The sequence below is a fragment of the Typopeltis vanoorti genome, chromosome 1 (assembly GCF_054136105.1).
Source record: "Typopeltis vanoorti isolate ZY-2024b chromosome 1, IOZ_Tvanoo_1.0, whole genome shotgun sequence".
In the NCBI taxonomy this organism is placed as follows: domain Eukaryota; kingdom Metazoa; phylum Arthropoda; class Arachnida; order Uropygi; family Thelyphonidae; genus Typopeltis; species Typopeltis vanoorti.
This window is the reverse complement of record NC_143549.1, coordinates 8,557,498-8,581,776: the sequence shown is the minus strand read 5'-3', so window position 1 is coordinate 8,581,776 and position 24,279 is coordinate 8,557,498. Positions and strand designations below refer to the sequence as shown.

Here is a 24,279-nt window from a genome sequence, read left to right as displayed (position 1 = left end):
GATTATATAGTGAAATTTATAATGCATGTATGCAAGTGGCACATCAACAATGTCAACATTTAAAAAAAAATGATGTTTGACACACCTGGGTAAAAAGGTTTGCCATCACTGGTCTAGACAATTATCTCTCAAAAACTCAAGAAACTAATTTTCCTTGATCCCAAATGCCATCCCTCCATTCCAGTCTATACTGTCATAATTAAAATTACCCTTCCTTCGTTCACCAACCCAGGTTGCTCATACATTTCTTCATCACCACCTTGCACATTCCCTATCCCATAGCAGCATCAACTAAATACCTTTTCCTCTCAATCCCCACCTCACAACACACTGCCTCAACCCATCACTATTTCCATGTTTCATGTCTACCTTATGTGGTAGACATGAAAACTCCCTTCATGTCGTTTCTATCCTCATTAAAACTTCCATTTCTGTTTTTCATGAAGATAGAAAGGACAAGAAGGTGAATATCATCCTTATTCAACCATGTTTCACATATTCCAACAATTTCATTTCCCTTATTATTTTTGATGCTCTGGATAACTACTATTTCTAATAACTACTCTTCCTATGCTGGAAGAGTAGTTATTAGAAATAACTAATTTGTAATGGGGGGTTGGGGGAGTGTACTCTTCCTGTACACCCCCCAACCCCCCATTTCTCTATGTCTCTTGAATTCCCATTCTCTTTCTGTCTCCTCTCTCTCTCTCTCATTTCTCGAACTACTATCATTTCCATTAATGAGCACTTTAGTTTCATCTGTTTCACACTCCTGATGATGATCTTTTGCAGACATCACTTACTGCACTTCCTTCTAGCAACAGTTTCTCCAATTCACTCATACCAAAGCAATTCAAATGCAATCCTTCACTTTTATACAAATCCATTATTCTCTCAAATACATGCCACACATCAACTGCACTTCTATTTCCTCGCATAGCTCTGCCAGCATACCATTCATTATTCTTGCTCTTTGTCTGAGCTCATCATTGTCACACCTAGGCACTCATTATACTTCTCGGTTTTGCAACAGAATTCAATCATATACACCACTCCTTTCTATCTAATGACTACAGTTCTCACAGTATCAAAAAAATAATAAATCCTTTCCCAATCTTTGACCTTCTCTTCAGAAAGATTTAAGTAATGTTGTCACCATCCCAGCAAAATCAAAAAAAAAAAAAAAAAAAAAAAAAAAAGCCAGAATATTAAAAAAATACAACCTCTGCACAACTTTCGATTCTCACTTAAAACTATCTACCTTTATTTGCTCCACTAAGGACTAAGTTCCCTCTCTCTCTCATTTGCCATTGTATGTTGAGTTTCCAGTTTCTGAAGTTGGCCTGCTATAGACAGACATGACGATCAGCCAAAAATACATCTGCAGTCATGACAATGGACAATTAGGCATTGTAGACCATGCTTTGGATACAGCTCATAGAATCAACTGGAAAAATACCACTATTCTCCATCATAGTAAATTTAGAAGAGAAAGACTTTTTTAGAATATGTTGCTGCTCTCAAAGACTGGCCTAATTTGAATAACTGTAGTTGCATAAAACTTCCAAATTATGGGAAACACTAAAATACTTTGAGATCCCAGTTTACATCCCAGCAGTCAACAGGTGTCCATAAAGGATACTCCATCTGTTTATGGCTTTAGTCTTTTGCCTACATGCTTCACTTATTTCTTTTGTGTGTGTGTGTGTGTGTGTGTGTGTGTGTGTGTGTGTGTGTGTGTGTGTGTGTGTGTGTGTGTGTGTGTGTGTGTGTGTGTGTGTGTGTGTGTGTGTGTGTTTACTCCCATATTACCCACAAATCAAAACAAAAAATTGAGGACATTAGCTACATTAAAAAAAAAAAGTGTTTGAAAACTTTATGAGTGTTGTCCTAATTAAAAGATTAATATGTTGATATTTTGTTTGAAATCAATGCAAACTTACTTTTCTGTTCACTGTGAACAGAATAATACACTGAAAATTTTCATGAATGCCAATTACTAAAATGTTCAATTTTATATTTGTAATTATACTCAAAGAGTGTAAATTTTAGGTATATGAAAATTTAAAAAAAAATCATTATTTTTTTTAGGGGGGCGATATCCAGGAAAAGGAAAGTCACTAGTGGAGTGCCTCAGAGGTCTGTTTTAGGTCCATTACTGTTTAACTTGTATATTAATGATATAGATAAAGATTTGGATGGAGATATTCAGTTGTTTGCTGATGATGCAAAGTTGGGATGAACCATGAAGTGTAGTGAAGATGTTCTGGCCTTACAGGAAGACTTGAATAGATTGAGTGATTGGGCATGGAAATGGGGATGTGAATTCAATGTTGCAAAATGTAAGGTTTTAAAATTTAGAAAACAAAGATGAGATGCAGAATTTATGCTTGGTGAGAATATTGTTGGAGGTAGAGGAAATAAGAGATCTGGGGGTGACAGTGGATAAGGAACTAAAATTTAGGGGTGTTAGATCTGAAATAAGCGACTTCAAATTTTACATGACGTCACCATTCCAGAATCTAACAATTAACAAAAAATATATATGCATACTTATCTTTTAGCGCAATGTAACTATGTTTTTTTTTTGTAACAACATCTTGTATGATAAACTGTGAATTACATACAAGATTACATACATTGAAAATACTAGGGGTGTGAGAGTGCTTGACCTGGTAATAGTATCTGAGAATTTGACTGTAATGAATATGACCATGTTGCCACCTATTGGTGAGAGTGATCATAAGGTCTTGACCTGGGAGGTGGCTAAAGGTGTGAAATTTGTGATTAAGACAGGGTATATGTGGAATTACCGTGCTGGCAAGTATGACAAGCTTAGGAGATTGCTTGGATCAGTGCCATGGCATGTACAACCGCAAGGGCTGGACGTCGATAGAGCATGGGAAGTGATCAAAGAGCATTTACAGGAGGTTATGGCTGATTGTATACCTAAGGTCCGAATAGTGAAACAAGGAGGGGTTAAATGGATGAATAACACCATTAAGCTTGAGCTGCAAAAAAAGAAACAACTATGGAGGGAATTTAAAGAAAGGGGTGAACCTGCAGGCACACGAACGGTATAAAGTACAGGCCAGAAGGGTAACGAGTGTGGTAAAAACAGCAAAAGCCGAATATGAAAGGAAACTAGCTATGCAAGCAAAAGAGAATCCCAAACAGTTCTTTCAATATGCTGCAAGCAAGAAAAAAACTGTACATGGCAAAATGATTTTAAGGAATGACGATGGTAAAGAGTTCACTGAACCAGTCGATATAGTGGAGTTACTGAGCACGCACTTTGCAAAAGTATATCATCCAGGTGGTGACGTTGAAAAAATGAAGGAACCATTAGTTTATATGGGAATTGTGATGAATGAAGTGGAGGTGAATAGTCTATTACAGAACCTTAATGTGAATACATCTGTGGGATTGGATGGTATACCGGCACGGGTCTTGCATGAAGCGGCTAATGAATTATCAGTGCCCTTGACCATGTTATTTAATCTGAGTCTCAGGTCTGGCTTAGTCCCGAAGGCGTGGAAAGAGGGGAAAATAGTTTCACTGCATAAAGGAGGATCCAAGACTATGGTTGCAAATTACCGACCGATCAGCATATCAGGAGTCGTTGTCAAGGTCTTGGAGAAAGTAGTCAAGGGAAAAATACAGGAATGGATTGATGAAAATGAGATACTGTACAGAGGACAGCATGGCTTTGTGAAGGGTAGATCATGCCTCAGTAACTTGCTCAAGTTTTATAACAAGGTGACGGCTGAACCGGATAAGGGAAATGAGTTTACAGTGATACTGCTGGACCTGGCAAAGGCGTTTGACAGGATACCACATGGAATTCTAATCCATAAACTACAACATATGGGAATGGATATAGGGTTGGTGAGATGGATAGCTGGGTGGTTGATGGAGAGATATCAAAGAGTAGTTTATTCAGGAGTAGAGTCCAAAAAACGGCCTGTGACTAGTGGTGTGCCACAGGGTTCTGTTCTTGGACCACTGCTGTTTAATCTGTTCATTAACGATATAGGGAAGGGTCTAAGTGGGACAGTTCATTTGTTCGCTGATGATGCAAAGTTGGGTAGGGCGATAGTGAATGCAGAAGATGTCAAAGTCTTGCAAGATGACTTAGATAGATTGGAGTTCTGGACTAAGGAGAATGGATGTCAATTTAATGTGACAAAATGTAAGGTTATGCATTTCGGAGTGAAAAGATTAGCAGCAGCATACCACATTGGTGGAACTGTACTCCAAGAGATTGATGAGGCCAGGGACTTGGGAGTGTTGGTGGATAGGGAGATGAAGTTTAGGGGGCACATTGCGAAAGTAGCTAAATCAGCTCATCAACTCACTTGGTTGTTGAAAAATACCTTGACGAGCAGAGAAAAACAAGTTATTGTACCTCTGTACCGAGCCCTGATAAGACCTCATCTCGACTACTGTGCCCAGATTTGGTCACCTCGGTTCCTTCTTGATGGGGAGGAGGTTGAGAGGATCCAGAGGCGAGTGACTAAGATGATAGCAGGTCTATGGAATGAACCATATGAGAACAGGTTGAAGATTTGTGGGTTGCAGAAACTAGTTGATAGGCAGAAAAGGGGAGACATGATTGAGACATTCAAATTGCTAAAAGGATTCTATAGGATTAATTCAGATGATATTTTTGAGATCAGGACTGGTGGTGGGAGAACTAGGGGACACCCATGGAAGCTGGGCAAGAGCGTGGTTAGCAGGGGTGTTAGAGCTGGGTTCTTTACTTTTAGAGTGGTAAATGAGTGGAATAAGCTGCCAGAGTCTGTTGTGGGTGCTATGACAGTGAGCGAGTTCAAGGCAAGGTATGATAGATACTGTGAGAATGTTGAACAGCTGCGTGAACATGATGTTTAGGGCCTCCTTCGATGAGTCTAAGGACTCCTGGAGTAGCCCGTGGTAATAATAATAATAATAATAATACATGAATTTAAATTAATGTATCTATATGTCTAGCATGAATGTAAGTCAGCAAAAAGGGGCAGATACGAGAGAAATCATTAGCGAAATATTATAAATGAAAGAATGCGTATTATTCAGCAACATAGGGCAAAGATCGCCCAAATACTATAAGAGCAGTGTAAGCACCCGCGGGCATCACATCTGAGAAGACATCATGATGCATACGTTCCCGGAAACAAGAAGTCCCATATGTTGATCGGTGAAGTCACCCAGCCTGAGACCAATGGGTGAGACAATAAGAGAAATTCAAACTCGGAAAGGTGTCACTCTAGGGGAGCGTATAAAACCAGCGACACAGAAGTAAATCACCCCTTTTTTTTTCTTGTTCCTGCATTTCTCTTCATGTGCTCCAAGAGTTCATCGCAATTCAGCTCTCATTTTCGAGGGCTGACTTACGAAAAATTCCAGCATGACACCACAGCAGATTTCGGCAAGATCAACCATAGGCCGTCAATGAGAAGGTCATCGATGTAAAAACCTTAGCAGAGTGATAGTGCCCAGCTCAGGTGAGCACGTGTAACCCACGTGGCAATAAGATCGAGACAACCAGAGTCGTAACAAAGAAGGAAGGACGGAAGAAAACCGATAAAGAATAGATAAGTACTCTCACGACTATGCTTTTAAAATGAACTTTAAGAACTTTCAGTTAGATAGAGATTCTGTTGTAATTAATCTGAGAGAGATTATTTATGTGCTAAAATGCCTAAATGTCCAATTGAGTTGTAATTAAGAATGTATTATATGTTGAGGTATTGAATTTGCTAACATTTTGAAGTCAATGCATAATGGTTTTAAGAGTCAGAGAGTGAAAGAATGGTAGAAGTTTAAATTAGATTTGATAACCACTTTAACTTGTATGGCATTATATAATGAGTTTAATAAATATTTTGATTCCTTACTTACATGTAATTAAAGGATTAAACTAAATTTATTATGTGTTTCTGATATAAAACATCGAACCTGTGATCGTGTGTGTGCGTGGATAACCCAATTGAAAATAGTCGGGCACAACTGCAAAATAAAATAAGCCAGAGAACCCGAGGCTTCTAAGAATTCAATTAACATTATTAGTGGCACCTGATATTCTATGATTACCCTAAAGGCTGAGTTTATCTCTAACCTTAAGGCCCAGGCTGGCACAGATAAAAAATAACTTTTGCCTGAGTGATCAGGATAACTCATGGAATTCAGGGAACAGGTAATTTCTGGTGGTCCTTAAAAGTTAAATTACGTAAGAAAAGGTATAAGAGAAGCGAGACATAACGTTAAGATTAATATTAATGAAGATCACATAAAAATGGTGCAACCGACTTAACAAAGAGGTACATGTGATAGAATTTGATATATCGGCTGAAGTAGGAAAGGATAAAGTTAAATATATTGCCTCGATATATCAATATCAAAGATATACGATGCAACAGGGGACACATCGCCAAAATTGTGAAGATAACACAAAGGCTTCTGGGAATGATGTGGAGGACACTGACGTGTAGAAGTAGGGACATTCTTGTTCCATTGTATAAGGCTTTGATTAGGCCACACATGGACTGTTGTGCCCAGATTTGGTCACCGGGTTTTGATGGATGAAGAGATGTTGGAAAGGGTCCAAAGGAGACTGACTAAGGTAGTTTCTTAGTTTCTAACCTCTGAAATGTCGAGTATGAGGAAAGATTGAGAAGATGTAATTTGCAGAGTCTGGTGGACAGGAGGAAGAGGGAAGATATGATAGAGACCTACAAGTTGGTAAGGGGTTGTTATAGGATCAATGCTGGAGAAGTTTTACAGAGAATAGTGGAAGATCAAGGGAGAACCAGAGGTCATCCCTGGAAACTGTATAAAGAGGGTGTGAGTAGGGGAGTGAGAGGCAGGTTTTTTTGTGCAGAGTTGTGAATGATTGGAATGCCTTGCCTGAGAATGTGGTGTCTGCAAAGCGTTTGAATGTGTTTAAAACACGGTATGATGAGCTGTGTGTGTGATAAATCCCAGATGAGTCTTTGACTCCATGAGGTCTTGGGATGGTGGTAATAATAATAATAATAATAATTATTATGTCACTACTTTTAAATTCAGTTTTTGTCATTAAAACTACAAAAACAGAAATTAAGTATGGCAGGCAAGTAAAGTGAAATGCTTTACCAAAACATTTCATGATTTGTTTCATATGGCACTTAAAATTACCATGTTCATAAAATACTCACTGCATTCTTGCCACAGAACCTCTGTAAGTTTTTTTCTTGTAGCCAACAGAAGCTTCTGTATATGGTAGTTTCATATCTAATTCATAGAAATAGGAGTCCTTTACCAAAGGAGGTGGTGTTGTATTCAGTGTGTCTACTCCCAAATATGAGACCTGCATTTAATTAAACATCAATGGAATTATTATTTCGTAAACAATGTATACAGAAAGTGATAAAATAATAAACAGATAAAATACTAAGACAAACAAAAAACAAGTATTTAGTGCACTGAACCACTGGTGCATCCAGGGAGGGGGCCAAGGGGCCTTGGCTCCCCTCCAAAAGAAAAAGGAAAAAAAACTAAAAAAAATTCTAAAAAATTTCCCTAATTAAAATTCATTTTTTTTAAAATTTATGTTGTGTCATGTCTTCTATTTCTATGCCACTTATGAATTAGTGGTCACATAAGGTGGGAATACCCTGTAGCTCTCGGGAATCCTGGCCGCTGTGAATGCAAGGCGAACGAAGTAGTGCTCTTGTGGACTGAGCGCTACTTCGTTTGCCCTAGCCGGGCTAGAGTAGATCACGGGTATCATGTATTGGCGATCACTGCAGATGCTCAGTCAGATCCTCCCCCCCACTCCAAGATTAAATCCTGAGTGCGCCACTGCATTGAACAGATTCTGAATTCACATTAAAACTTCAAATTTAAGAAAAGTCTGCGATAAATTGGAATAAGGAGATGAATTGGTGGTGCAGGTAGCTTCAGTCTGTCCAAACATTACCAGGATCATTGAGACATGGTTGATGGAAAATGATATACTGAGATGAATAGAACTAGCAGAGTATAAAATTGCCAAGCAGGATAAGAAGGACAAACACAGTGATGGAGTATTGTTTATGATAAGTGATGAGTTTTGTTCTCTCAGACCAGAGGACTTAGAGTGCAAAGGCACTAATGGTTTTGAGAGCATATAGAATGAGGTGCAAGTGGGCAGGACAGGATATTTATTGGAGTGTTGCCATAAGTGGAGAAACATAAAGGGGTGAGGACCAGGAGATTTTTAGGCAGTTGAGCTTGACAAGTTCAAAAAGAATGACCATTATTTTAACTAAGCAGTATAAATTGAGAAGAGGAAACTGCATGTTTCCTCTTCTCAATTCCATTCTCTAGTAAGAGAATGGAATTCTTGAGGGAGATATGTCTTAGGCAACATGTAGTAGTAGTAGTAGAAGAAGAAGAAACATGGGGTTCAGCAGTTTGGGATTTGGCCATAACATGAGAAGATCTGACTGTACCCAAGATAGCATCCATGCCCCTAGTTGGAGAGAGTGACATTGTGTTGTCTTGACTTGGAGGAAGCAGGAGTATCAAGGAGAAAGAAATTTATTGGAATTTTAAGGCAGGTGATTATAATAATCTTACAAATCAGCTTTAGGAAGTTCCATGAATGGAGGAATTTTAAAGATGAGATATCATCAGTGTACAGCAGCTAGTGAAGAAATATTTATTAGCAGCAATGATAAGTTGTATCCCTCAAGTGAAAAAAAGAACACAATTTGGTGTAGAGTGGATGACAAATGATATCAAATGGGACCTGCAAGTGAAAAAATGATTATTATTATTCAGGCCTCCATGGAGTCAAAAGACTCATCGTAGGAGGTCCTTCCTAAGAACATAAAGTCTGTCAAGATTCATCGAGAGGAGGTCCCCCTTAAGAAACACAAAGTCTATCATACCACTCCTTAAACTCATTGCCCGTACTCACTCTCACCACTCCATTAGGCAATGCATTCCACGGTTCAACCACCCTCCACGCAAAGAAACCACTCCTCACCCTCTTGCTCACAGTTTCCTTTCGTAACTTCCAGGGATGGCCTCTTGTCATCACTCCTTCCCGCTGTTCAACCAAGTGAAAGAACTCCCCAGTGTCAACCCTGTAACCACCTCTCAACAGTTTAAAATTCTCAATCATATCACTTCTCCTTCTTCTATCCACCAAACTCTACAGTCCACATTCCCTCAGCCAATCCTCATAACTCTCCTTGTACAGTCCTGAAACCATCTTTGTCATCCATCTTTGTATCCTTTCTACAGTTAATTTATTCTCTTCAAATCCTGGGGACCAAATCTAAGAACAATAGTCTAAGTGTGGTCTGATCAGAGACTTATACAACTTATACATTATGGAAGAGATCTAAGGAAAGGGATGCACGAAGAATATGACTCAGGCCATGCGAGTGACTAGTATTGTCATGAAGGAAAAACTTGAATATTAGAACAGACTAGCTCTGAGATCCAAAGAAAATCCAAAGGAATTCTTTTGTTACATGCTAGTAGGAGGAGGAATGAGTGGGAGAATGATATTTTTAGACAAAGATGGGAGTAGAGTGACTGATGAAGAGGACATAGTGGAGTTGTTTAATGATCACTTGAATGAGGTATTTAAATCTGGAGAAGTAGCTTTATAGAAAAATTTTTCCTTTGGTTATAAATTAAATTAAAAATGCCAAGAAATTATATTCTGTTTTAATCCTTTATCCAAGTGTAAGCAAACAAAGTTTGCACATGAAATATCTTCTCAACTGGGCTACTTGTATATGAAGGCAAATGACTTCACATTAATTTCCTTAGTATCCCATTATGCAAAGCAACATCATTTGGGGTATAAAGCTATGCATTATATTAAGGGCTACTTCCTAGAATGGTTCACTTTTGAGGACTCAAAGGTCAAAAACAGTCTGGGTAGTCTTTCCATAATGCATAGCATTATATACACCCAAAAGGATGCGTGTCTTGCATTATATGATACTAAGGCAATTAATGTGAAATCATTAGCCTCTATATACAAGTAGCCCAGTCATAAAGATAGTTCATGTGCATAAAACTTTATTTGCTTGGATTAAACAGGAACTTGATTCCTTGGAACTTTTAATTTAAGTAGGTTTTAATACTGGAGGAATGAGGAGAAGTCAAAGTTTAGGAATGGAAAAGGAGAGTATGTTTCAAATACTGAGTGCACTGGGCGTCAACAAAGCAATGTGAATGGATGGGATTTTCCCACATGTTTTGAGAGAATGTGCTGAAGAAATGACAGCTCCATTGAATTGGCTTTTCAATGAGAGTCTGGCTATGGGAAAGGTGCCTAAAGAGTTCAAGGAGGGTAAGATGGTGCCATTGCATAAAGGTGGTAGTAGAATGAAAGTATCAAACTATAGACCAGTTTGTATTTCATCAGTAGTTGTCAAAATTCTGGAAAAATTAGTGGGAGTTCATATACAGCAGTGAGCAGATGAGGATACTGTAATCTGTGAGAGTCTGCATGGATTTGTTAATGGACACTCAAGTTTTAGTAATCCAAGTCCCTTTTAAAATAAAGTAATGAGAACAGCTGATGAGAGAAAGGCATATAATATTAAAAAAAATATATATATTTTTTTTTAACAGGGTGCCACATGACCCAAGACTTTTGCGCATATATCCGCTCTGACATACCATTATATGCCTCTGACATACCACGCCAGAGAGCACCTAACCTAGAATCGCCCGACTTTGACCTTCTTTGGCTGAAGCTATCCCTCCCTTACTCAGTCAAATTCATCTGCTGTCTCTATTGCTCTCCTGATACCACCAATCATTCTAAGCTTTTTCATTTCTTCTCCTTAAAAGTTGATTTTCTACACTCCCACTCTTCTAACAGCGAAATCATCCTCCTGGGTGATTTTAATGTCCATAACACCAATTGGCTATCCTCTTCCAGTTGTACAGATCCTGCAGGCAGAAATACTGAAACATTTGTGACTGATGAAGAGGACATAGTGGAGTTGTTTAATGATCACTTGAATGAGGTATTTAAATCTGGAGAAGTAGCTTTATAGAAAAATTTTTCCTTTGGTTATAAATTAAATTAAAAATGCCAAGAAATTGTAGAAGTAGATTGTAGAAGTAGGGAGATTCTTGTTCCATTGTATAAGGCTTTGATTAGGCCACACATGGACTATTGTGCCCAGATTTGGTCACCTGGTTTTCAGAAGGATGAGGAGATGTTGGAAAGGGTCCAAAGGCGACTGACTAAGGTAGTTTCTGACCTCTGGAATGTCGAGTATGAGGAAAGATTGAAAAGATGTAATTTGCAGAGACTAGTGGAGAGAAGGAAGAGGGGAGATATGATAGAGACCTACAAGTTGGTAAGGGGTTGCTATAGGATCAATGGTGGAGAAGTTCTACAGCGAATAGTGGGAGATCAGGGGAGAACCAGAGGTCATCCCTGGAAACTGTATAAAGAGGGTGTGAGTAGGGGAGTGAGAGGCAGGTTTTTTTCGTGCAGAGTTGTGAATGATTGGAATGCCTTGCCTGAGAGTGTGGTGTCTGCAAGGAGTTTGAATGTGTTTAAGACCCGGTATGATGAGATGTGTGTGAGATAAAAGGACCTCCTAGATGAGTCTTTGACTCCATGAGGTCTTGTTTAATAATAATAATAATAATAATAATAATAATAATTTGCCATCACTAATGACCTTACATAAATTGTTCAAAAGCCAACCAGAATACCAGATAATCTGAACCACTCCCCAAATATCCTAGATCTCTTCCTTACTAATGACCCCTCCAAATATGTAGTGAATGCAGTGAGCCCCCTGGGTAATTCTGACCACAGCCTAGTGCTCATCTCCTCCCCCATGCAACAACGCTTACACAGTCGCTCCCACACAAGAGTAGTTTTGCATTATAATAGTGCCAAATGGGACAGTCTCCGAGACTACTATGCTTCATTCCCATGGTTGGATTATTGTTTCCGGTCTTCCAGTCCAAATATATGCACCGAACATATCACCAAGTAATCCTCACTGGCATGAAAACATACATTCCCCACACTACTCTGAACTGCCGTCCCCTAACTAAACTCTGTTTTTTCCAAAAGATGTGCCAAGGCTGTACAAATGAAAAATCGGGCATACCACAACTGGCTCAAATCAAGAACCTCATCCTCCTTCAATGCCTATACTGAAGCCCGAAACAGATGCAAGAAAATTATCAATGCTTCTAAAACAGAATTTGAACAGGCAAAAAGTAGGAAGCTTGCAGCCTGTCCAAATGGCAGCCATGCCTTTTGGTCTCTTGCCAAGACAATTGGTCGTATTTTGCCCTACACTATTCCCACCTCTATGATACCCAGATGGCTCAATTGCAACATCACCCACAGAAAAAGCTAACCTCCTGGCTTCACACTTTGCCACCAATTCACATATAACTGACAATGGCAAATGCCCTCCAGTCATTCCAACTGCCCAACATACAATGCCCCCTGTATCCTTTTGCCAAAAAAGATATCATAAACCTGTTGTGTAAATTAGACACAAAAAAGTCTCCTGGCCCTGATGGCATTCCTCCAATTGTCCTGAAGGTCTGTGCACCAGAACTGAACTCCTATCTTATGCCATCAGTACACACTCTCTTACTCCACTGGTATATATCCCAAAGCCTGTAAACTGGCCTATATTCAACCCATTCCTAAAAAGGGTGAAAAAATATCAACTATCTAACTACCACTCTATCTCACTCACTGCAGTCCTATCTAAAGTAATGGAGAAAACCATCAACTCTCAACTCCAACTCTACCTTGAAGGTACCCAGCTATTAAGTTACCACCAGTATTGATTCCGTCGAAGCCGATCAACAGGAAATCTACTCTCAAACATCACCAATCGCTGGACAAATGCAATGGAGAAATTCGGCGAATCCCAAGTAGTTGCACTTGATATCTCTAAAGCCTTTGACCGGGTCTGGTACAAAGGCTTACTAAGCAAACTCCCATCATTTGGACTGTCTCAGGACTTCTGCAGATGGATTGCCAGCTTCCTGTCTGGACAAACACTATGTGTGATGGTAGACGGCTCCCTATCCTCTCGCCATCCAACTAATGCTGGGGTTCCACAAGGTTCAGTTCTCTGACCGACCCTCTTCCTTCCATATATCAATGACCTACTTCAGTTCACCTCTAACCCAATACACAGTTTTACAGATGACAGCACATTACACTCCTCCCTTTCATTTGACAAACCCTACTCTACACAACTCACTTCAATCCACAGAACATCCACAGAAAATGCAATGCATTTTTGTGTCAATTATGCATTGCATTTTTTGCCTGTAATTCTCAGTTTTTTGTAACTTCAATTTTTTATTACTGTGTCCTTTCGATACCTGAAGAAGGCTGTAAAAGGCTGAAACTAGTTGTATCATTATCATTAAAATTTAATATTTTATCTTGGTTTAAAGTCATTTAAAATTTATTCTCTAAAATGTATCATTACAACCGAGTAGAAGATCAAGAATACATACATTATATATATAACTACAAGAGTTTCGTGCCGAATATAGAAACTATAAAAGTTTCGGCAGATCCAAGCATAAGCAACCTTTCAGGACAGGGGCAACTCATGGCAAAGGTGGAGTAAGTTCTGAACACTTTCCCTAGTATTCTCCATAATGCAAAGCACATCTCCTTGCAGACATGTATGATGCTATGCATTATGGGAAAGGGTCACTACCCAGACCGGTTTTGACCTTTGTCGAGGTCTCGTCAGTGGGAGTCAGACCCAGTTGTGAAATACCCAGGTTGAAGTGATACAGAAGTCATTCTTTCCTATATGAGTTGCCAAAAGGTGTCACATTTTTGAAAAGGTACCAAGAATTACTGAAATTAAAGAGCCAAGAGGCTTCACTTCAGTGATGCAAAATGGAAAGTGATGGAAAATGATCAGAACTTACTTAACCTTTGCCACGAGTTGCCCCTGTCCTAAAGATTGCTTATGCTTGGATCCAGTGAAACTTTTATAGTTTCAATATTCGGCATGAAACTCTTGTAGTTTCTATATATATATATATATATATATATATATATATATATTCGGCTTTGAAATAATGTTGGATTCAATATCCACTTAATTTGTATAATTTTGCATTGCCAAAGTGAAGTCTCTTGGCTCTTTATTTCATTGAATCTTCCTTTTATGCAAAGGAATTATTTTGTTCACCTTCTTTGTTTTGTTCACTTTCCTGAAGCTAAGACTAAATTAAACATCTTAGTCAAAAGCATCCTGGGTTCCCTGACATATTCTCATAAAACACTAGCCAATAACCCATCCAATCCCACAGCTGTATTTGCATTTCGATTCTACAATATACTAATTATATTCAATTTTTCAACCTCTATTCTCACATCAGTCTATGTCACCTCTGTCATAACAATGTTCTCACTTGGATGATATACATTTGCAAAATGATCACTCAGTAGCTCAAAAATTTCATCTGCTTCCATTATCTCTCTACCCATCTGCTCTCATTAAATTTATCCTTCCATAGTCATTCTTCCTCCTACTTTCTACATAATGAAAAAAACTATTTGTGATTTCCTTTTGCCTGTCCAGCTAATTTCATCTTATAATGTAATTTTGCCTTCCTTACCAAGCTGGTCACCTTTCTTGCCTGATTTTTGTACTGTTCATGAGTTAACTAGTCACTTTTCTCCTTATATACCTGCTACAGTATTCGCTTTGTCTGCAGCTCATGTTTAATGATACTACTCATCCCTCTAACTCCTAATCAATTTTCTCTCCTGACCTTGCATTAAAATATTGCTTCCTCCAAATACCCTTTGACTATTTCCCATGCACTGCAAACATCCTTCCCTTTCAAATCCTTATGCCATTGTACGGATTTAAGCCACTTCCTAAATGTATCAAAATCACTTACCTTGTGGTTCAACATATACCCCTTCTTAATTGGAATTTCCACATGATAAGCTAACTTTCAAGTCAAGATCATGATTCTTCTCCCCAATTTGATGCAGTGTAGTCACCTTAGTTATGGACAGTTCTTCAGAACCTATAACATGATCCGACATTCTCGTACCCTGATTCCTTCCTGCCATGTGATATTTCCTTCTTCAAATCTGTATCTCTTAAGTTGAAGTTCCCCATAATAATTATTTGACTTGCACTCATTGCTAATCTGCTTATGCTTGTCTTCCACATCATCCATGGCACCACCTAGCCTATAGCAGCAACCAATTTTATATTTTGTCCCATCAGCTTCAATCTAACACCAGGTTGACTCAAAAGAACTGCGATCTGCATGAGTGATTCCTACTCTTGTTGCCTGCAATTTATCAGCTATCATTAGTAGCACCCTATCTCTGGTTTTATCTTCACTATCCTCCCTGAAAATACTAAATTTATCACATTCTATCCCTCTTACTACACCATCTCCTGTTAGCGAAGTCTAACTAATGCTTATAACATTTGATGAGGTTACACTAACCAATGCCCAAAACTCCACCCTCTTGTTCCTGATACTTCTGATATTAGTATATAGAAACTGCAGCATACCTGTTAAGACCTCAACCACCTTTACTTCTGAATTGACTACTCTATTCAATATTTTTGCTTGAGAGATTAGATTCTGCACTTGTTAATTTTCACATTGATTTGCTTCAGGTGTCTTCACTCACTCATTCACACACATGCATGCATGCACACACACATCTGTCTACATCTGCTTTAATTTCTTTAGTTTTACTAATCTGGCAGTACCACACTATCAGTGAATAAAGTTCTTTCTCTAGACACCTAACTCCAAATCTATTTAAGTGCAGTCTATCAAACTTAGGTCATAGGTCCACAAACTCTTCATCGTTCCTTCTGCATAACCTGTGTATTGATTACCGTATTTGCCAGCGTATAAGATGCACTTTTTTCTTTGAAAATAGGTCTCAAAAACAGGATGCGTCTTATACGCCGATACTCAGTTTTTTATTACTTTCATTTTGGGATTTCTCTGTTCCGAGTTATGCGATTTCTTTCTTGCTTTTTTGCAGTGTATGAGATCATTCCAGTTATGTAGAGTTCAGTGGATGCAAATGCTCAGTCATTGATGATCACAGCTGTGTTCCTGTTTGTTTAAACTTTCCAATTACTGTTGCGGTTGTTGTGAATGATAATAAATTTCTGCCGTTAAATTTTAGAGAAAATTTAACAGCAGAAAAATTGCTACATGTGATTGCATATGCTAAAGAACATGGAAACAGGATTGCAGAGAGACATTTCAGGCCACCCCCAACTGAGAAAATGATAAGAACTTGGCATAATCAGGAAGAGGATCTAAAAAATGTGTACAAAAAAGGGGTGCGTCTTATACACTGGCAAATACAGTAATTAGTTATCATTGCCCTCCTTCTCATTTTACCTCTATCATAGTGTGGCATCAGACTCGCAAATTTCATCTTCTTGTTCTTCTATTTTGCTTCTTCCAATAACTCTTTCACATCCTCCCTCATACAATACTTCTCACTTCTCAGGTCATTGGTTCCAGTCAAAACAATCAATTTGTTCATCTTCCATTTCTGCATTCTGACAGCATTATATGAATATTATTGATTTTTCATCAGGCAAACAAGATTTTTTTAGCACTTTTGTGAAGTATCCCCCTTATCATAGAATCACCATAAAAATTATCTGCTTATGTTCTTTCTCTCATTTATTCTTACATTTTTCTTTCTTTCTTTTTTCTTTTTTTTTTGCTTCAGACCTCTTGCTTTTTTTCTGTTCTCAGTTCAAGTAATCTCTTGCTGTTTCTACAGCCTTTCAATAGGGTGGTTTCATATGGTATATGTAGTAGTCCTTCAAGAGGGTTTGAATAGACTGGGCAGATGGGCAAATAAATTGGAGCATCAGTTTAATTTAACTAAAAGTCTTGCAGTTTATCATACATCAATGGGAAGCTGCATTCACTGTTGCAAGAACTGTACTAAAGGCAAGGGATCTTGAGATGATGAGCAATAGAAACTTGAAGTCTAGGGGACATACTACAAAGGTGGTGAAAGTAGTCCAGAAAACTGCTGCAATACTGACCAGCAAAGATGGAAGAGTTGTGATTCCATGGTGTAAAGTTCTGTTCAGGCCATATCTGTATTATTGTGATCAGATTTGTTTACCAAGGGGGGATAGTAGATACCAGATAACAAAAATGATATCACGACTGTGGAATATTAGCTATGAGATAGACTGAGAGCATGTTCTGATAGATAGAAAATGGAGAACTAATATGAGAGAGACATTTAAAGTGCTGAGAGGTAGTTGCCAGGTTGGCATTAGGGAGTTTTTCTTTTTTTTTTTTTTTTTTAGTAAAACAAGGGGCAGCCTCTTGTTGTTTCTGCTTCTCCTTGTTTTACTTAAAAAAAAAAAAAAAGGCAGTTATGAGAAACAGGATGAGGAGTGGTTTCTTTGCGTGGAGGGCAGTTGAACTAGGGATTCATTTTCTGATAGGATGGTGCAATCATGATTGGTTAAAGAGTGAGGAGTGGTATGATGGAGACCAGTAGTCGACAGGGTGTAGCATAGAGGCAGCCTGCCTCACAGCACGGCTTAATAAGGGCGCTCGTTCAGCCACATTGCGGTAGGCACCATTGCTACGCTAACAATTCCTGTTTGCGTAGCAAGTACAGAAAGAAGTTTTTCCAAGCTAAAACTAATTAAAAATTATTTAAGAACATTGGTAAATAATTAAAAATTATTTCCCAATGACCAAAGAAAGATTGGTTAGTCCAGCAACTATATCGATAGAGGCAAACATAGCTTATAATTTAAATTTAGAAGATTAATATAATTAACGGCTATTTTAGCCTGTTTTTGTTTAGGAGTGTCCCTTATATTTAATACATTGGCTAACATAACTCAAAAGGGGTATATATATATTATAGGGCATTATGGGCGAGTATAGAAGGCAATTATGGCAGAATAAAAAATGTGGAAAAATTATGTACATACCTTGATTTTGGTTTAAAGATGCCTTCTGAATCCAAGTTCTTGTTGAAAAGGGGGGGGGGAGAGGGAAAGAACATGGGGATGTACTTGAGACAAGGGAAATAAGTTTGGGAACCTGGGTTACTATTAATAATATATATATAAATATATATTAAGAGTTTATAAACAATTTTATTGTGTGATATCCCCATAGAGCAAACATTTAATTAATATTATTATGTAATCATTTTGCATTAATGTTTCTCTTGTAATAAAAACAAAATAGATTGGAGATTTTCTTTTAATCTTTTAATTTCTTTTAATCTTTGTCTTATAATCCATCAAGGGCAATATTTATTTGTTTGCCTCAGGGCGCAATCTAATGTGGCGACTGCCCTGATGGAGACTATGCAAGATTGTCTACATTGGGCCTCCCACAATGAGTTGTGAGTCAGAATAATAATAATAAATTGAACAGGTCTGGTTAGACTGAACTGTCACAGTATGGAAAGTCATTTCAATTTCATTTGTAAAGTATCTGTTTCAATCTTCCATCTCTAAAATATTACCATATTCTAGAAATACTTACTTTCATATGACGATCAATGATCCAGTTTAATTCAAAGTCTTCATCATCATCACCAAAGGGATTAATGAGCTGCTCTGCTACCTGGAATGTAACAAAGTGATAAGATACATTTTTTACATATGTACTGTTCAATGGCTGATGACTGTGTTACGAGATACAATAAACATAATTTACAACATAAGATTAAAAAAAAAATTATCACTGAAGTGAAGGCTTATGATGGTGGTCTGAAAAGTTCTTGGCCAAACAATGAAAAAATGAATTTATAATTTCAAAATTTTTATTTTTCAACATAATCTCCCTTAAGACTAATGCATTTATTCCATCAATGCTCCGGCGCTATTATCCCATCCCTGTAGTGGTTCTCAGTAAGATCTGCAAAATACCCCTCTATAGCTGCAACACCTCTTGATTCGAAGAAAAACGCTGACCAGCGAGGAAGAGTTTTAGTTTTGGGAAGAGAGAGAAGTCAAAGGGAGTCAAATCTGAGGAAAAGGTTGATGTTCCAACAATTCATAGTGCAGATCCCTTAATTTTCCCATTGGCAAAACAGCTTTGTGGGCAGGTGCATTGTCCTGATGAAAGATGATTTTTTTTCTTCTGCAAACCAGGTCTTTTATCATGAATTTTTTTAATCTAGTCTGGTTAAAACATCAGAATAATATTCCCCAGTAATTATTTTACCCTTTTCAAGATAATTAATAAACAAAAGGCTTTTAGCATCCCAAAACACCGATGCCATGACTTTTCCTGCTGATGGAACTGACTTTGTCTTCTTTGGCACTTAACAACTGGCTTCTGTCCACTGTTTTGACTGCTGTTTGGATTCTTGTGTGTAATGGCGAATCTAAGTCTCATTCGTAGTAATAAATCGATGCACAAAATCAGTTTTATTCTTGTTAAAATGCTCTGAGCACTGTTCAGAGATTTTCATGCGAGTGCATTCTTGATCTGCAGTGAGCAAGCGTGCCACCCATCTTGCCCAAAGTTTTTTCATTTGCAATAGTTCATGGAAAATATATCCTACACATTCTTTTGAAATGCCTATAGTCTCAGCAATTTCATGCACTTTGACTCTCCGATCATCCAATACCATATCGTGCACTTGATATCAATGATTTCTGGTGTTGTTACACTTTTTGGACTTCCTTCACATGGATCATGTTTAAACTCGGCAGCCCATTTCTTAATTGTGGAAAACGAATTAAAAGAGTGCACATAAACTTTTATGAACTTTGAATGAATTTCTTTTGGCATTAAACCTTCTTTTACAAAGAATTTTATAACTGCATGATACCCAATTTTATCCATTTCAAGAGATACAGACAACACTTTTGCTTCAGCCAGCTGTATAAAACAAACTACTTGATAGAATGACTTGAAATTTCAAATGGATGCCTATGACAGATGTACCAACTTAGAAAAAAAAAATTTTGCCGATAGTGTTGCCATCTATGTTCAAGGCAGAGAACTTTTCAGACCACCCTCGTACAATGCTCATTTACTAAATGTTCATAATACAGTATTCAGTCCAGTCAAAGAATCCTGTAGACTTGTACTGGATTTATTAAAGGCAATAGCATCATCTGCTGAGATTAATGCCTCTGCTTTTCATATCAGTTTATGTAGCATATGATGAATGCAGATGATGAAAAACAGGCGAGATAATATACACTTGTGTTGGACCTGATTTTACATTAAACCATCTTCCTGTACATTCTTCTATTCTAATTGGTGAGCTACAACTCAAATATAGACAATGTATTGCTTGATATAATGTCCCATGCACACCCACATGATATTAGCATTTTGAATAGCTTTTTTTCTAGGCACTTTGCTACATGCATTTTCAAGATTTACAAAACTTAAATAGAGATCGTTTGTTATATATATATATATATATATATATATATATATATATATACACATACATATAACAAACGCATTCGTCTGCTGGCTGTTGAAGGAAGGGGGTTTGGCGAAAGTGGGGGGGAAAGTAGTGTGCGGGGAATTATTTGAAAAAACCCGCACATTACTCCCCCCCCCCCCACTTTCGCCAAACCTCCTTCCTTCAACAGCTTAATGATAGCCGGGATAAGGAGACCAAAAACAACGTCCGAAAAAGGTATGTCCAACTTTGCTCGTATATTATTCTTCATATATCTACTCTATACTATAAAATGATAAGCTAAAATTGGAAACGGATGGAATGTCGGCTTAAAGCGGATGTAGACTGTAACGTTTTTGTGTAACGTTTTTGTCAAGTTATTTGAAACTCAGAGGCTACCCTGAGTGTGGAGTCTTCAAAATTCGAGTCATCGGAATTCAAGTAGAACCGTCCTACCAGGTCGGAACACGGGGGATTAGGCGCAGTAGGCGTCAGGGGGAGGAACCCCCTAGTTAGTTTTATAACACTTCAGTAATGCCCTAAGATTCAAGCAGGGGCGACTCGTGGCTTGAAATCGTGGGGATGCTGCAACTTTCGAAATGTACATACACGCTGTAAGAACATACATAATTTTTACATAATACGCATAATTTTTACAGCGTGTACATACACGCTGTAAAAATTATGGTGAATAATATAAAAATACAGTCTTTAGAAAAAAAAAATTAAACATGAAAAAATATTGTTTATTATCGATAAAATTATACAGTTTGGTATAATTCAAAATTACTTAAAAATAAAATTCGTTATTATAACCCCAATAATGTTCGAAAATAAAAACTATAACAAATGTTATGTCTTTAATTGTAATGTCCAAATATTTAAAGAGACGGAGTAAACATGATAAGCACTATGAACACACTACTACTGGAACAAACTGCATACAAACAACAGTGGAATTGCGCGACGGACAGTGCAGCATTAAGCTAATAGCTCGCATCTCATTATGACAGTGGTGGCGAACCTATAGCACGCGTGCCAGAGGTGGCACGCCCGAGAATTTTGCTGGCACGTCAATAACTGATGTGGCATGATGGATATCAGTCCCAAGGACTCCAATCCCTTTGTCTCTATGAAATAGTCTTGCATTAAAGATTAGCGAGCACTTGGCTCACCCTATTTAGGGCTGTATGGAGGCACCTGAACCGATAAGCAGAGCTGTTTTCGGGCGCTTATGTTTCCACCTGTCGTGTTCGTCATAGTTAGAAGACTCTCGAATGAGTTGATTTGGATGAACAGCTGCTTTGGCAAAATAAGCAGCAGCACTGTTATGGAGGAACGTGGGAATATCTGGAATATCGGCATCACGGTGTAAGAGAGCATTTCAGACAAACCACGGAGCGTTAAGGCACGTCAACGATTTACATGTGCTATCCTTTTATACGCTTATAAATTATTCAGCCTTTTTTTTAAATTGTTACAATACGTACAAATTAAATTTTGTTTTACATGAGAGAGCAGCTATGAAGACATGAATTTGATTGGTGCAGTATTAACAAAAGATCACATGATCCAAAGACAAATGGAACCGACGATTTTTGAGTTGAAATGCTAATTCTCTTCAACCGAATTCCATAACATCTGCAACTGTCATAACAACATTCATTATATATTTCTTAGTTTTAAGACATTCTCGACGGGGTGTCGTTTATCGGCAGGCTCAACTCACACAAAGTTTCAACTCATGATTGGTTTTTATTGCCTTGTTTGCGTTTGAGCTGGAAGGGGAACTCACACAAGCATTATATGGAATGTTTCAATTCGTGGTAGAATTTTATTTGAAGTTAGCCTCTGTGATCTGTCATAATGACATTGAGAATTTCAAATGCAATCAAACAAACACTTATTTCATGGAATTGAAAAATTGGACAATAGTTTTAGTTAGTTACTGTGTTTCCGGTGCAACATATGGTTTTGCTTACCTATACAGCGTAGTTTCTGTGAGAGGGGTACATGTGATTCATTAGTTAGACGCCGTTTTTATTCCAGCTGTCTCTAATTGCACTATTTGTTGAGAAATATATTACACAGACTTTGTACCTTATTCAGAGATACAATACAACTTTTTTTTTTTTGTTGCATCTACAGAATATAATGGCTGTTGGGGAGGGCGTGTTGTTTTTTGTGTGGGAGGTATATATGCAAAACCTTTTAATGTCTTTTTTCGTAAAGTGAAATCAGGGGTGCCAGTTATGCGCGAGGGCAAGTTATATTCGACGCTAAGCGTTCGCCGCCAAGTCGACATCCTTCTGCTGCTTCCCCTGCTCCGCTGACTTCTATGGTGAGTTACAATGCACAAATATTTTTCTCACTACCGTTTTTTTTTTTTCAAACCAACATCATTAAAATCAATTTAATAATGCAATAATCAATTTTAATACTGAATAATATAAATTTTGGTGATCAGAATGGGATATGTCAATGAAACTTACCAGATGATGTTAGCCTGAGGAAACTACAATATTGTAGCATTAGTTCTGTGATTGATAACTATAAATGTGTACTTTTATATTTGTCGGCATGCTACACCATATACATTAAGTGTATTAATACTCTTTATGATTATGCCATAATTAATTATTAATACTTATTTACTAAAATAAATAGCCAAAAGGCTTCACATCGGCGATACAAAATTATATAAATTAAGTGGATATTAAATCCAACATTATTTCAAAGCCGACTACAGAAACTATAGACGTTCCTTGCGAAATTTGACCAGAGATCTTACGGGAATACACTTGCCAAATTTCCCACGAAAATTCTATAGTTACTGTAGTCGGCTCTGAAATAATGTTGGATTTAATATCCACTTAATTTATATAATATTAATACTTGTTAGTTTAATATATGAACTTTAAAAAAAGGGGAACAGTATTTATGAGTAAGTTTGTTGGGACTGAGCCCTCTAATACAGTAAGAATAAATAAAAATACAGTCTATAGAAAAAGAATTGAGAACGACTGATCCTTAGGATTTCCTGACTTTTCCCTTTTCTAATCGCAAGTGCGTTCATTATGCATTCGCTAGTACGCAGAAATAAGCAGCGGCAAGTGCATTATTGTTGCGTATGTGCACTGTTTTGTTTTTGCAATTGTAAATGGGAATTATAAAGATAATTTAATTTAGGCATATAATAAAATGTTGATATTTTTGAAACTATAAAAAATGCATTTGATTTAAGTTGTGAATTATTTTGTTACAGTTCTACCGAACATGGCTGGCGAAAATAAAAAAAACGAAAATTATCACAGTCAAGCAGCAGAGAGTTCCAAAGCTGGTGGACTGAAGAGTATGACATGATTAATAAAGACAATAAAGCAATATGCGTTTTATGTTCCGGGACAGTTGTGTGCAGAACGTCGTCAGTAAAACGGCATTATGAGATACACCATAAATCGCTCCTTGAGAAAAGCAAGGACGAACGGAAAGAATTTATTGCTCGGGCAATTAAAAATAGGAATATCCAGTCAACAACCTTAATGAAATTTATCGGCAGTCGTTCAAATATAACTGCTGCTAGTTTTTTTTTTTTTTTTTTTTGCCTCAAATGTAATTGCTAAACACGGGAAACCTTTTAGTGATGGGAATATATAAAAGAAGCATGGTTAAAATGCGCACCAGTTCTCTTTGAAGATTTTGAAAACAAGGAAAAAATTATTCTAAGAATAAAAGATATGCCTTTGGTTAGAAACACGGTGAAAGATAGAATCATAGAAATGGCTAAAAATATAACTCATCAGCAAAAAACAGATATAAAATCT

At 37.5% G+C, this 24,279-nt stretch overlaps 1 protein-coding gene across 1 annotated transcript in view; it reads right to left on the bottom strand.

The window, feature by feature from the left end:
* LOC150109767 (bestrophin homolog 17-like) overlaps nt 1-24,279 on the bottom strand; it is a 226,406-nt gene that overhangs the window by 85,714 nt on the left and 116,413 nt on the right. The window contains exons 6-7 of the mRNA XM_090409019.1: nt 18,568-18,648; nt 7,197-7,348 (exon numbers count right to left, since the gene is read on the bottom strand). Coding sequence (XP_090265145.1) covers nt 7,197-7,348; nt 18,568-18,648 — 233 coding nt within the window. The remainder of the gene's footprint in view (nt 1-7,196; nt 7,349-18,567; nt 18,649-24,279) is intronic.